This window comes from Drosophila miranda, chromosome 4 (genome assembly GCF_003369915.1).
Source record: "Drosophila miranda strain MSH22 chromosome 4, D.miranda_PacBio2.1, whole genome shotgun sequence".
In the NCBI taxonomy this organism is placed as follows: domain Eukaryota; kingdom Metazoa; phylum Arthropoda; class Insecta; order Diptera; family Drosophilidae; genus Drosophila; species Drosophila miranda.
The window spans coordinates 3,999,992-4,014,021 of NC_046677.1; the positions used below are offsets into that span (position 1 = coordinate 3,999,992).

Sequence of the window (14,030 nt, forward strand, 5' to 3'; positions counted from 1 at the left end):
TGTGTTTAAAGGCAAACAACCCAATTTAGTAGAGAACTTACCACTTTTTCAACACTCGAAAACAACAAAATCTTAGACTGCTTCGAAAACGTAAACGTGAAACTAAAAAACTTAAAAAATCTAAAAAAAAAACTTTAAAAAAACCAGAAAAACTCTTATGTGAAATAAAATGAATATGAGACTCGTTTAGGGAATTTTTCTGAACAGACTTTTCCGTTTCCGCTTTTCCACGCTGCACTTGTTTAAACCGAGGAACGAAGACTCAACTGATTTTAGATGGAAACTGATCTTTCACTCTCTCAAGACCCTTGAACTCTAACGCGCAAGACATCCACAACCACAAATAAATATATATGAATATTTTCGCTAATTTTTCTAGCTGCAAAATACAATATTTATATACATAATATACATATACATACATATATAACCGATAAACATAAACATAGTGCGTATAAAAAAAAAACGAAACACAAGGCATATTAACTGTTTGTTGTTAGCTGCTTATTCTTCCTATTGAAGACTAAAAAAAAAAACTAAAAACCAAAAAAAAGAAAAGAGAAACTATAAAACGATTCATATCCCAAGCATTTTTGTAAGTTTTAGAGCAAGGCAACGCATTTCAAAAATAATAAAAAATTGTTAGGAATTTAAGGTAAAAGTTAATGAAACTTTAAATGAGAACCAAAAGGGCAATGGAAAATGCAATAACTAAATAAGCGAATTCTAATGATTTGTTGATTATTTATTGATATTTTATTTCCCGCATTGCTTGTATTAGTATTTTTAAGGCGGATATGAGGCCACATATTATATTGCCAGGAATCCCATAAGAATGTACACTTTCGATTTCCGATTTGTTGGTATAATTTCCTTTTCGTTGTTACCCATTGATTTTAATTTTTGTACCCCCTTTTTTTTTTGCAGTGTTGCACAGCAAAAACCACGACAGCATCAGCACCCAAAGCTTGGCAGACAGAATACAGCATTTCATTTGAAAAGAAAGAAAAGAAAGCACACGTATCTAATCTATATTATAGCTATTATTAACAAACATTCCCCATTTACTTCTGCTATGTTAAATTTGTTGTTTGAGAAATCAAAGGGATCCATTCAATGTACACAAGCAATGAAGGATGCCGATGCCATTACCTACCATAATCTCGCATAAGGACATGTGGACAGTTGGACAGTTTTCGTTATGCAATTAATTTAAATCAATTTCGGGACTCAAAAATCTATATGAATGCACACTGGTATACGTACATATGTACATATGTATGTATTTCCAATTAGTGTAAATGAGTCTCTACGGTCGAACCGCACACAAGACACACACACACACACACACAGAGATACAGATACAGATACAGAGGAAGAGATACACATTCGATGGATAAATGTTAGCTCGTTTAATCATAGTCACGCATACGCATTGCATTCGATATAGATTCTAGTGTTTATATAGCTATATAGTGCAACTACGCCGATCATGGAACCATCATCTAGTCATCATGCATACAAATAAATATGTATTTTTATAATTATTATTAATTATTAATTATTAATATTAATCAATAATAAGTGGAAAACTAAACCAAAAAAGAACGAGAACAGAACGAGATCGAGATCGAAAACATAACAGAACAGAACACCAATCTAATGTTAAATGTCTAATGTTACAATTAAGTTTTCTTTATATACACATACATATATATATATATATATATATATGTAATTATGTTTTAGCTAACGTTTATATATTTTTTGACTAAGAATTCATTTTTATACGTACAATATACATATGATATGTATTCCCTTCAAACGCAATTTGAATTTGAATTTAAAGTCTCTGCTAAAGCCAAGTTGAATTTGAAAGTGTAACTAAAATACAAAAAAAAAACGAAAAAACAAAAAAACGAGAGTATACAGGGTGTTGCTTCAATTGCTTTTACATACATATATACCGTACACATAGACATACTTGAACACATATTATTAATGGAAAAACCAAAAACAAAACCAAAACCAAACTTTTTATACGCTGAACAATATGTTTTCCCTGTGGTTAATTGTTTTCACAAATCGTTCAGTTGAATCCCTTATATTTCGCTCAAATTTTGTTTTAAACTTAAGAAATACAAACAAAGTATAAGAAAAAAAAAAAAAAAAAAAAAAAAAAAAAACATGTTAAAGCAAAGGACAAGAATGTGGAAAATATGGACTGACATGCAAATAATGTATATCATTGAGGGTTGGCATTTTTAATCATATATGCATAATTATATATATATATATATTATATAGAGACTTTGTCAGGCGCCATTCTCAGCTGTTTCGAAAGAGGAAATTGTTAAATTTTTGTGTTGAAAGAAATGAAAAAATATGAAAAAAAAAAACGATATACACGCCCACCAAATGCATACTATATGCTATATACTGTTTCTAATATGCATACAAAGATTTAACCTCATACATACAGAATTAGATTTGGTTCATGCTTGTACTCTGTACTCCACATGACACTCAACCAACCTACTGCCAGGATCAGCTCTCGTCTCATCTCATCCACTCATGCTCCCGCATGGTACTCACACACCCACTCACCCACACACTCATTGAATCATTCAGTCAGTCAGTCATTCAGTCATTCATTCAAGTACCCGATCCTACCAACGAACCAAACACACAGTTTAAAGATAATGACAACTTTCTCAAGAATATCAAACCAAAACGAAGAAGCATTTAAATTGATCACTTTCTATTTTTCGATAACCACAAAGCTGTGTTTTTTGTATTCCACTAGATTTGAATTCGGACGAAAAAGAACAGAAAAGAACAGAGAAGAACAGAAAACAGAAAAGAACAAAGTAAAGTGTATTGTAATCATAATCTTAACTAAATCGAATACGATATAATTGAATGTGAACGTTATAAACTCATTAACTATTATTATTACTACGATTCCAACTTGATGTGCATTTTATGTACATGTATACATATATAAAAAAGCAAAAACAAAAAGAACAGAACAAGTCAAAGATTAAAACTCATTAATGTAATGTGTAAGTAAAGCAAAAGCAACAAAAACTTGCAGTAAATTATATATAAATATTTTTATACACGTGGAACAATTATAATAATATCTGAAATGCTGTAACTTGCTAGAGCTAATTCTGGAGAATTCTGGAAGGGAGACACCTCTATGAATTTTATATATATACTGAATACTGATTATGAATTGTACTCGAAATACCAACAACAGCAAACAGAAACAGAAACAGCAACAGCATCGAAAAACAAATTGCAAGATAATACGAGTAGGGATGGAGTAAAAACGAGAACGATGAAAAGTCTTTTAATGCTTAGGGGCCACAATTTTCGAAGTAATTAAAAAACGAGAAAAACCAAAAACCAAAAAATGAAACATGAAATTATTATTATATTAAAGTACGGTATTAATTAACATTTAAAAAATGTTGTGTAACAGTAATAATAAACCAACCAAGCAACAAAAACCAACAACCACAATTGTATTATTGTAAGAATTTCTATTTCCATCAAACACACAATAAAATTATTTTGTTTTTAAATAAAGCAATCGAGTTTAATGTTCACTTAGAAGTGGGTTCCACAGGCTCTTCTTCGAAAGGGATATACGTGGATACGTGGAGATAACAAATCAAAATAGTCATTCATAATCTCAATCTTTGATTGTTCGGCTTCGACAGAAAGCATTACATTTACATATGTCTATCTATAGTCAATGATAACAAGAATAGAGTACGGCTAATCAAGAGTATCTATTCGTGGGTGGCTCGAAATACATTGAAAAACGGGAAGTTTTCTGCAAACAGCAGAAAATCACAGAGGAATACAAACCTTCATCGAATCTGAGAGCATTTAACATTTAGTGAACCGAATAAAAAAATCAAGTGATCCTGAAAATAATAATCATGCTTTCGATGAACGTCTAGCATTTCTCATTCGTAGTTCAAAATTCAATGTGTTAACACAGAGAAAAATATTTATGTATAAAATATTTGCAATTTCATTTTGTATTTGTGTTCTGGGTTTCGTTCTCTAATTGAGCCATAATTGAGCTGAGACTGAGCTAATAATCCCAACTGAATTAGCATCTCGTTGAGCTTCGCATAGCTTTTAGACGGAAACCCCCTAAAGAATCGTAAGTATAATCAGTCTATAATGATCATTCCCGGCAAAGCACTGATGTCTTTTTCAGAACATGTGTTGTGGACCAGCTTCGTGCTGCCCGAGCTGCGGCCCACCCTGTGGCGGACCCTATTCTACGCAATGTTGCGTGGAGCTCTGCTGTTCCCCCTGTACCCCGGCCTACTTGCAGTGCACCATCTGTCCCTGCTACCCTCGCTGTTGCTAGCACAGTGAAGGACGAAGAGTTACCATTGTCCTCACGGCGGATAGCCCTAAAGATTGCTGATCCCAACTAACGAAATGATAATGCAAAACAAAAACAAATAAAAATAAAATATAATAGATCACAAGATAATATTGCCTTGATTTCCATTTGTTCTTCGGGCAGAGATGGGACTATAATTTTTCCGACTGTTGGGCTAGTCCCGGATTTGAACCCAGCTCCACCAGCGAGATGGCCTAGTCCCGTGTGGGCGATCGCCCTTTAATACTCACTTTTGTATTGAGCCTGAACAGGCTGTGGCTTTTCATTTACTAGAATCGAATGAGTTCAGTTGGTTGCTAAATTCAATTCCGATCCGGTCAGGTACGTTGTTCGGCTGATTCTCAAATATTTCCACAGGTGAGTGATCGAAAAGGTTGAAAAAGATTCCTTGGAGTAAACATCTCACATACCATATACTCTACATATGTATTTGTATACCTCCCATTGATTGCACGGTATGTGTACACTGTACAGTCTATATGGCCATATCCCCTGTTTCTAAGCCAATTGTATGAGGGATTCCCTGCAGATAGTGTGCCTTACCATTTACCAGAAAAATGTATCAATCACATATAGTACTTTGCATCAAAGCGATCCTTCATGGAAATCCTTCATGGGTGCAGCCACCCCAATGAGGACTTTATTTTAGTCGAGTCTAGTCTTAGTCTACTATTGGCCTGATTGAATGACCCGCCTCTCGTCCAACCCCCAGAGCCACCATGTGCTGTCCAAGTCGCTATTACCGGAACACGCCGTGCGTGCAGTGCTGTCTCATCGACTGCAGCTACTGCTGCTTCCGATCAGACTGTTGTGGCCCCTGCTGTGTGACCACCCACCCGCCTAGTTTGTGCGGCGGGTGCTGTGGATCTTGCTGCTAGCAGGGCTGAAGACGGACCCCGACAACGCACCCCGACCCGACGGATTGGCAAGCATTCTCCAACTGGATGTAGAATTTATTCTCTTTTATCAACAGCAACAGCAACAGAACGAGTAGTAGTAGGCTTCGAGTCGATTTGGAGCAGCTGTCCAGGTTGACGAGCTGCCGAATATCGGCTGGAGCTCATTCCGACTTTGAGCCTGGTTGTGAACACATCAAAAAAAGTTTTCAATCTCCAAAAACTAACATCTTTTGGAACACTTTATTTTGTTTGTGGTAAGTGGTCAAGAAAATCTAGAACGTAGAATGTAACTTCTTAGACTTGGTCTACCTTTGACAGAACACCTGTGCTCTCTGTCGAAACCATCCTCCATCTCCTGTTCCTGCTCCTGCTCCTACTCCAGCTGACTACGCTCATCAGGATGTGCTGCAATCCCGGTGGCTGCTGCGGTCTGCCCGCCTGTATCCAGTGCACCAACTTCTGCTTCAACTGCTGGACCGGCACGGCGAGCGTTCCCAGCTGTCGCTCTGGCTACACACCAGCCTGTCCGCTCTATCGCGGCTGCTGCGGTGGGCCTCGAGGCTGTTGCTAGCTACCCTCCTCGATGTCTACGAAACTAAGAAATAAAATTTACCGTCTCTCATAGAAAATCATCCGTGAATAAAAGAACTTCAAAGCAAAACATATGTACATATGTAGGTGTGTACTTATTACTGAATGCAGGGCACAATACACAAGGGCCGTATTTTAAAATAGGGGACCCATCAGAGTCATCCAAAGCAATTGGCTTTATGGCGGACAAGTTGTGTTCGTATATCGCCATATCAGAAGAATGCCAAGCCTCCGGAACAGAACTTAAGATGTCTTCAGGACCGGATCGACACTCAACAGGGCTCAGGCTGCCCGTTCCTTGTTACTTTTCAATTATTTTTATTTAATTTTATTATTATTATATATTACATATAATAAACAAATAAATATTTCATCAAAATCAAATTATTCGGTGATTTCGGTGGAAAATTGTCGATGATTTCGGACAAGGAAATCTTCTGTCCTGAAATTGTCGCGAGGCGAAAATTCCTCTTCTGGAGCATCCGTCGTTAGGTTTCTTTTTTCTACGACGAGTAGGTGTTGATAATGTCCTAAGTGACCCAAAACATGCCCGCTTGTTTTGGGCGGCTTGTCCTGTTATTGTGACGAGTTGTCGGTACTGGTACTAGCACTCAGGTAATGCGCCAGCGGCAGGTGCAGATAGCAGAGTCCTAACAGCATTCCATCGAGTTGACAAAAAAGGCGGGGCCTCAGCCGAAAAGAGTTGGCAAAAGTCACTTTCTGAGTAAAAGCTTTGGCTAATTTGATTACACGCATCTGATAGAGAATTTTCCAAGGCTTCCGAAAATGGAAACTTTGAGAAAATCTGAAATAGATGATGTAGAATCTGAAAGGCATTTTTGCGGTTTAACATTTTCGAGATGAGAGACTGGGGCGTGGTGGCTATTAGTTGACCTTCGCGATCCTTTTCCAGCAACGAATCTGGGTACTTTTCGGCCGCCTGCTGGGCCACTTGTCGAAACACCCGCATACACAAGGATATTGCCAAACGTGTTCAGGCGCTTGCCCAGGCTGTGCTTTCCTCGCAGCAATTTCATTATATCATTGGGTACCTTGTTCCAAGGTATCGAAAATTATTTAAACAGCCCTGACGTCTTTGGCCAGGGACAGAGTCTCGTCATTGGAGACGGTCGAGTCATTGGCATTCGATACAATACTGTTGTTGGCATAGAAACTGGGATCCACCGAGCTGCCAGCACGCTCCGATCGGCTCAGTGGCGAGGGCGGAGGCAGAATTACATATTCGTCCGTTTCGGCCAGCAGCATTAGCAGAATCTTCTCCTTGGCTGCAAACAAGAGCACCTCATCCTCGCAGATCTCGCAGCCATTGCTCTCCAGGACAATGGTGTTGCCGGCCAGGCCATACTTGTGAGCTAATAAATGCACGTTAAGAAATAATTATTTAATTAATTTAATATAAATTTAAGAACTGTTTTTTACTTACCCTTATCTATCACATCCTTCCTCGTGGGCAAGGACATGAACGTCTTCTTGGTCTTCCGATCGGCACTGCATATGGTCCTCGGCCTTTGATTTCTACACCTTTTCCACTTTTTCAGCCACTTTTCAGAATGTGTTGATTCTGCATTGAAAGTAAACGATTAAGCATCTTCGGACACCGAGCGAGCTGTGGGTACGCACCAGAGCCAGATTTAGTTTCTGATTTTTTTGCTCCTCCTGTTTGTACACCATTTTCGTTTGTTGCCTTTGCGACCGCCGGGGCCGGCGGCTGGCTTGGTGCTTGTGGCTTCATATCGTTCGCAGTGTGTTGGGACCCTGCTGTAGCTGCGTCCATGGCATTTATTTTGGATAATTCAATTCGGAAGCCCCCTTTCTTTCTCCTCTGTATTTTGTTGCACCGTGAAATAAAAATGAAGCAGTGTAGAGATGTAAAAAATACATTGATGTTTGTGTGCTGCAGTTCAACGCTGAACTAGTTCAATGGACCTGAACTACAGTTTACGTTTGCGTTCTTGATTCATTGCCACGGTTCGCTTAACTGGCAGTACAATCTTAACAAATCTCCTAAATACTAATATTTGCACTTGAGTTGAGTAACATTTTGCCCAAGTTTATGGTCATATTCAAATCATTAATCAAATCATCAAATGCACTACAGCTTGAGCCACGGAACTGGTTCTTCGAACTGGCGTATACAAAACAAAATTCGATAGTGCATCAGTGTTGGGCAATGAAACAGAACGCTCCAGCTCAGCTCTAATTTTATCGGCGCCCACCTCACCTCACCGTGTTCGTTCAATTATACTGTGCAGGGAGGGTTTGTTTACAAGCCTTGTAAGTCTTTACAGGGTGGATTTCCTGGGCCATTTTACCTGTTGTTTTTCTCAGCAACATACATTTTCCAGCCACATGTAGCCGAGCACATTTGTAAGCACCAGCAACCTTTAAGGGCGGGCGTTTTTGAAAGAACGGCCTTGCCGCCCAGAAACTCGTGAGCGTGAAACAACAGAAAAATAGTGTCCAGTTTTATCCATAATATCTATATTAACAATAATAATATTAAAAAAAAAAAAACGCCTTCAATACAAATATATTACCAACAAAAAATATCTATCGATATATTGATATCAATCCCAAGTTTCGGCCGCGGAGTCGCGTTTATTTTTGTTTTTCTCCTTGGTTCCATATTTTTCTTGAATAAAATATATTTGAAGCCAGAACTCAACGAATACATCGGCACAATGCTTTGACGTGCTCCTCCAAGCGATCCTCCAAGAAGCTCCCAAACGAGGAGCGGCTGCCGCACTTGGGGCCCATTAATATTCACAAAAGGCTGCAATTGGATGTATTATTAGCGAATATTATTACTCTCAACACACGGCACACGGAAGGTATTATGCAAATGTAAGTAAATAACGCAACCAAATGGCTTATATCAAACCATTTTATTGTTTCCCCTCCCTCCCCCCAACACGCCAGGCATTTCTGGGAACTAGCGATAGTCTGCCTGTGGGTGGCATCAAACTGCGTGCGATCGACGACCGCCAGCCTGTCTAAGTATAGCAGCACAACGCCGGCGAGTGTCAAGCAAGTGGATGTGGAACTGGAGCCCATCAATGGCACTCCCAATTACCGTCTGTACGGGAAGAAAGGCAAAGACGATAAGCCCTGGTTTGATGGACTGGACAGTCGCCACATTCAGTGTGTGCGACGGGGTCGCTGCTATGCCACCACAAATCACTCAAATACCTGCTTTGGCTCCAAATTGCCCCATGAATTGAGTAGCCTCGATTTAACTGATTTTCATACCGAAAAAGAGCTCAACGAGAAGCTTAACGATTACTACGCTCTGCGGCATGTACCAAAATGTTGGGCAGTTATTCAGGTACGTCAATCTACAGTAGAGTAAAGAAATTGTTGAATCTATTTGCTTACACTTCCTCTACCACTCCCACTCCCATTTATAGCCATTTCTGTGCGCTGTTTTCAAGCCGAAATGCGAGAAAATCAACGGCCAGGACATGGTCTACCTGCCTTCGTATGAAATGTGTCGGATTACGCTGGAACCCTGTCGCATTTTATACAACACAACATTTTTCCCGAAATTCCTGCGCTGCAACGAAACGCTATTTCCAACGAAATGCACAAACGGAGCGCGCGGCATGAAATTCAATGTAACCGGCCAGTGCCTGAGTCCGCTGGTACCGGCCGAGTCAGCGGCCAGCTATTATCCGGGCATCGAGGGATGCGGTGTGCGCTGCAAGGATCCTTTGTACACGGACGATGAGCATCGACAGATCCACAAGCTCATTGGATGGGCGGGCACGCTGTGCCTGGTCTCCAATTTGTTTGTGGTGGCCACCTTTTTCATCGACTGGCAGAATGCCAACAAGTATCCGGCTGTGATTGTGTTCTACATAAATCTATGCTTCCTGATTGCCTGCATTGGGTGAGTCCACTTTGGGTTACAGATCCTTCCGTCCCACAGGAGTCTTATTTATGCTCTGGTTCTCTCTCTCTCTCTCTCTCTCTCTTCAGCTGGCTCTTGCAATTCACTTCAGGATCCCGTGAGGATATTGTCTGTCGCAAGGATGGCACTCTTCGCCATTCAGAGCCCACCGCCGGTGAGAATCTCTCCTGCATTGTGATCTTTGTGCTGGTATACTACTTCCTTACGGCCGGCATGGTCTGGTTTGTGTTCCTCACCTATGCCTGGCACTGGCGCGCCATGGGCCATGTCCAAGATCGCATCGACAAGAAGGGCTCGTACTTTCATTTGGTTGCTTGGTCGCTGCCTCTGGTGCTGACCATCACCACAATGGCCTTTAGCGAGGTGGATGGCAATAGTATTGTTGGGATCTGCTTTGTGGGCTACATTAATCATCCGATGCGGGCTGGCCTGCTGCTGGGACCGCTCTGCGGTGTCATTCTCATAGGCGGCTACTTCATAACGCGCGGCATGGTGATGCTCTTTGGCCTGAAGCACTTTGCCAATGACATTAAATCCACATCGGCTAGCAATAAAATCCATTTGATCATCATGCGCATGGGCGTCTGTGCGCTGCTCACCTTGGTCTTCATTCTCGTGGCCATTGCCTGTCATGTGACGGAGTTCCGACATGCCGAGGAGTGGGCTGAAAGCTTCAGGGAGTTTATAATGTGAGCATTTAGAGCAGTTATATATCTTTTAATCATTATATTAATCTGTTTCAATTGTTTACCTTTCTTTTAGTTGCAAAATATCTTCCGTTTTCGAGGAGAAGAGCTCTTGTCGCATAGGGAATCGTCCCAGCGTGGGTGTCCTTCAGCTGCATTTGCTGTGCCTCTTCAGTTCAGGGATTGTCATGTCCACCTGGTGCTGGACACCATCTTCCATTGAGACCTGGAAACGTTATATAAGAAAGTTAGTTTACATTTTCCTTTTTTAAATGTTAATTTAATCATTGCGTGATTTCTGTACAGAAAGTGCGGCAAGGAGGTCGTCGAGGAGGTCAAAATGCCCAAGCACAAGGTCATTGCCCAGACCTGGGCCAAGCGCAAGGACTTCGAAGACAAGGGCAGGCTCTCCATAACGCTCTACAACACCCACACCGACCCTGTGGGCCTCAACTTTGACGTAAACGATCTGAATTCCTCGGAGACGAATGAGATTAGCTCCACTTGGGTGCACTATCTGCCACAGTGCGTTAAGCGTCGCATGGCCCTTACGGGAGCTGCCACAGGTACAGCAAACTCCTCCAGTCAGGGACCGCGCAAGAACTCCCTGGACTCGGAGATTAGTGTGAGTGTGCGGCACGTCTCGGTCGAATCTCGACGCAATTCGGTGGACTCTCAGGTCTCTGTGAAGATTGCCGAAATGAAAACCAAAGTGGCATCGCGGAGCCGGGGCAAACATGGTACCTCCTCGAGCAACAAGAGAACTCAGCGACGGAGAGACTACATTGCCGCGGCCACGGGCAGAAGCAGCAAGTATAGCACTGCAGGCGGCAGAAGGGAGAGCAGCACTTCCGTTGAGTCTCAGGTGATTGCCCTGAAGAAGACAACGTATCCAAATGCTAGTCACAAAGTGGGCGTCTTTGCCCACAGCACCAAGAAGCAGCACAACTACAGCTCTATGAAACGTCGCACGGCCAATGCCGGACTGGATCCCTCGATTCTTAATGAGTTTCTGCAAAAGAATGGCGAATTTATATTTCCATTCCTGCAGAATCAGGACATGACCACATCATCCGAGGAGGAGAACTCACGAGCCTCAATGAAAATCCAAGATCTGAACGTGGTGGTCAAGCAGGAGGTCAGCGAGGACGACGATGATGATGATGTTAGGACTGGGCCAAAGATTGAGGAGCTGCCGAACAGCAAGCAGGTGGCTCTGGAGAATTTCCTCAAGAACATGCAAAAATCCAACGAATCGAATGGCAATCGTCATTCCCGCAACTCCACGCGGAGTCGTCAGTCTCGGAAATCCCGAAAGGACCTGCCCAAGTCGCATCATCATCATCATCCCAAAAACATCGGCAATGGCTTGACTGATTTGCTGCAGATGGATTTCAAGCGCGACTATGTGAGGGATCGCGCCAACGACTCGCTCAGCTGCTCCTCTGTGGAGCTGGACGTTGCCCTGGATGTCGGCAGTCTGATGCATAGTTCCTATTCGGGGATGTCGATGGGGAAGCCCCATTCGCGCAACAGCAAGACCAGCTGTGATGTGGGCATTCAAGCCACTCCTTTCGAGATTGCCAACCTGAACATACCCTCGTACGGCAATGAGGAGCTGCAGCAGGCGATGCGACTGCTGAATGCGGCCAGTCGTCAGCGCAACGACGCCGCCAACGAAGAGGGAGACACCGAGATGCAATCCCTGCTGGGACACAATGGCCTCCGACACCACAGGGGAGGTGAGCCCACATTTATGAGCGAATCGGACAAGCTGAAAATGCTGCTGCTTCCTTCCAAATAGTAAGACTGGCGGATAATACTCAACCCAATGCATTTACTTAAGTTTCGAAAACTACTCTTATATTTGAGTGCCCTTCACGTCGTCCTTATAGCATGGTTTCGATAGAATTTATATTTACATATATTGTGAAGGGCATTCATGGCACAAGAGCCTCAGCCTCGGACAAGTCCGATGATGCGTTTTCCTTAATTGTTTTATTGAGCAGAATTAAGCGAAATTACGATTTACGAAAATACTCATAGATTTAGACTTTCGAATGTTCTTACAAATCCTATCCCATTTAGCACTTAAGTACATCCTCCTCTATGTCTGTATGTAAATGATGTTTCCTTGAACACTAGACTATAGATTAAATATAGCTACAACGCTTTAACAAGTGCAGAAACAGCAGCTGCAGCCTCTTTCAGGGGCAACCAACAAGCACAACGAATAACGCAAGAACACAAATGGTATTACAGAAAGTGCCTTTACAACGTTTACAAAATATCTCATATGTTTTTTGTGTGACTAATAAAACGATTTTAAATCCTTAATCCTATCCCTGTTTGAATTTCTGCTGCTGCTGCAGCAGCTTCAACTCTTGTGCCCAGACAATGTTGTTGCAGAACTCGCCCAGCAAGTAACAAACGAGATTGAAGCCCACCAAAAGGCCCAGAAACAGGTAGCGCAACGCCAGAGGTAACACCTCCAAAATGGGATAGACCCACTCGCCGCTGAAGTAACGAACTATGTGCAGCCAAATAATGTATAGTAGGATGAAGGAAATGTTGCCCGTGACGCCGGCCAGGCGGCTGGGGTATTGCCGGAAGCACGTAAACATATCCATTACCGCCAGCAGGGCCACATTCGTATGCACCACATGGTTCAGCCAGCTGCAAAAGGACAAAAGGTTAACAACTCATTATACATAAATGCCACGTAAACGTGATTAATATAATTATAGTCACTTGCCTCGGAAATATGGCGTCCAGAGCCGAGGGAAAGATGAGCTCACGATCCCATATATAAATGACCCAGAATGAGATGCAAACATTATGGGCGACGGGAAAGGCCAGTGCCGAAAAAATATAGTCGCGCACAGATCGCAGCTTGGACTTTGACGCCACTTGGACCGTGTTGTCGCCGAAAAGATCGTTCAGCAAGGCCAAGCTATGATATATGGCCTGCAATATGACGTCCAGGAATGTTAGATACTTGAATTTGCCGCCCCAGCGTGCCTTGAGCTCCTCCTCCTCCAAATCCTTGGGCCAGTGCACACGGAAATAGTGAAAATAGATTCCATACGAGAACTGTGCAGCTGATAGCACGTGCACAAGGAGTCGCAGGTACTTGAAGGCGCCGCTTGTATAGGCATCGTTAAAAGTGTCCAGACGGTCATTGGTGGCCTGGGCGGCTTCCTTGGCGGGGTTTGATTCACGTGTTTTCTTTTTGCTTTTGGTCATTTTTTTTTGGTTTGGTTTGATATTTTTTGATTGGATTTCCAATGAGTGTGCCGGATATGAGGGTGTTTATTAGGCCCCTCGCACCTACCTTCTATGCAATATACCCTGATGTGGTCAGCTGTTTGGGGGGGGCGGCGGCGGCTCACCTTACCGTACCTTACACTACAGCTATTCCACAAACAAACAAAAGTTGATCTCGTCACAGATCTTTTGTTTTGACAGATAACAGTATATTTGAA

The 14,030-nt window shown here is 42.2% G+C and overlaps 6 protein-coding genes across 14 annotated transcripts in view; 4 read left to right on the forward strand and 2 right to left on the reverse strand.

Annotated features, from left to right (window-relative positions):
• Window positions 1-1,393, forward strand: part of LOC108161923 (brain tumor protein) — a 30,257-nt gene extending 28,864 nt beyond the window's left edge. For all 9 annotated transcript variants that reach the window (XM_017296339.2, XM_017296344.2, XM_017296341.2 and 6 more), the window contains exon 4: window positions 928-1,393. In XM_017296339.2, coding sequence (XP_017151828.1) covers window positions 928-998 — 71 coding nt within the window. In that variant the 3' untranslated portion in view covers window positions 999-1,393. The remainder of the gene's footprint in view (window positions 1-927) is intronic.
• A 2,591-nt stretch (window positions 1,394-3,984) lies between these two features.
• On the forward strand, window positions 3,985-4,525 carry LOC108164009 (keratin-associated protein 5-4-like). Its single transcript, XM_017299583.2, has 2 exons — window positions 3,985-4,186; window positions 4,244-4,525. Exon 2 carries the CDS (start codon window positions 4,247-4,249, stop codon window positions 4,397-4,399), a length of 153 nt encoding a protein of 50 aa, XP_017155072.1. The 5' UTR covers window positions 3,985-4,186; window positions 4,244-4,246; the 3' UTR covers window positions 4,400-4,525.
• Window positions 4,526-4,688: 163 nt separating this feature from the next.
• On the forward strand, window positions 4,689-6,010 carry LOC108164010 (small cysteine and glycine repeat-containing protein 1). The gene is made up of 3 exons (XM_017299578.2): window positions 4,689-4,795; window positions 5,151-5,591; window positions 5,656-6,010. The coding sequence occupies exon 3, from the start codon at window positions 5,738-5,740 to the stop codon at window positions 5,906-5,908; it is 171 nt and encodes a 56-aa protein (XP_017155067.1). The 5' UTR covers window positions 4,689-4,795; window positions 5,151-5,591; window positions 5,656-5,737; the 3' UTR covers window positions 5,909-6,010.
• Window positions 6,011-6,296: 286 nt separating this feature from the next.
• On the reverse strand, window positions 6,297-8,080 carry LOC108162588. The gene is made up of 3 exons (XM_017297404.2): window positions 7,570-8,080; window positions 7,373-7,510; window positions 6,297-7,301 (listed from the first exon to the last, which is right to left on the reverse strand). Exons 1-3 carry the CDS (start codon window positions 7,721-7,723, stop codon window positions 7,006-7,008), a joined length of 588 nt encoding a protein of 195 aa, XP_017152893.2. The 5' UTR covers window positions 7,724-8,080; the 3' UTR covers window positions 6,297-7,005.
• Window positions 8,081-8,201: 121 nt separating this feature from the next.
• LOC108162584 (protein smoothened) lies at window positions 8,202-12,882 on the forward strand. Its single transcript, XM_017297397.2, has 6 exons — window positions 8,202-8,793; window positions 8,869-9,274; window positions 9,357-9,838; window positions 9,928-10,548; window positions 10,622-10,792; window positions 10,852-12,882. The coding sequence occupies exons 1-6, from the start codon at window positions 8,786-8,788 to the stop codon at window positions 12,347-12,349; spliced, it is 3,186 nt and encodes a 1,061-aa protein (XP_017152886.2). The 5' UTR covers window positions 8,202-8,785; the 3' UTR covers window positions 12,350-12,882.
• Window positions 12,525-13,931, reverse strand: LOC108162587 (androgen-induced gene 1 protein). Its single transcript, XM_017297403.2, has 2 exons — window positions 13,301-13,931; window positions 12,525-13,221 (listed from the first exon to the last, which is right to left on the reverse strand). Exons 1-2 carry the CDS (start codon window positions 13,789-13,791, stop codon window positions 12,885-12,887), a joined length of 828 nt encoding a protein of 275 aa, XP_017152892.1. The 5' UTR covers window positions 13,792-13,931; the 3' UTR covers window positions 12,525-12,884.
• Window positions 13,932-14,030: the final 99 nt, after the last annotated feature.

Coding starts and splice junctions, on each gene's coding strand:
- LOC108164009 (XM_017299583.2), top strand. CDS start 4,247: ATGTGTTGTGGACCAGCTTCGTGCTGCCCGAGCTGCGGCCCACCCTGT.
- LOC108164010 (XM_017299578.2), top strand. CDS start 5,738: ATGTGCTGCAATCCCGGTGGCTGCTGCGGTCTGCCCGCCTGTATCCAG.
- LOC108162588 (XM_017297404.2), bottom strand. CDS start 7,723: ATGGACGCAGCTACAGCAGGGTCCCAACACACTGCGAACGATATGAAG. Junction 7,511..7,569: donor AGAAACTAAATCTGGCTCTG/GTGCGTACCCAC, acceptor CTTTCAATGCAG/AATCAACACATTCTGAAAAG. Junction 7,302..7,372: donor GAAGGATGTGATAGATAAGG/GTAAGTAAAAAA, acceptor TGCATTTATTAG/CTCACAAGTATGGCCTGGCC.
- LOC108162584 (XM_017297397.2), top strand. Junction 9,275..9,356: donor AATGTTGGGCAGTTATTCAG/GTACGTCAATCT, acceptor TCCCATTTATAG/CCATTTCTGTGCGCTGTTTT. Junction 10,549..10,621: donor AGCTTCAGGGAGTTTATAAT/GTGAGCATTTAG, acceptor CCTTTCTTTTAG/TTGCAAAATATCTTCCGTTT.
- LOC108162587 (XM_017297403.2), bottom strand. CDS start 13,791: ATGACCAAAAGCAAAAAGAAAACACGTGAATCAAACCCCGCCAAGGAA. Junction 13,222..13,300: donor CTGGACGCCATATTTCCGAG/GCAAGTGACTAT, acceptor GTCCTTTTGCAG/CTGGCTGAACCATGTGGTGC.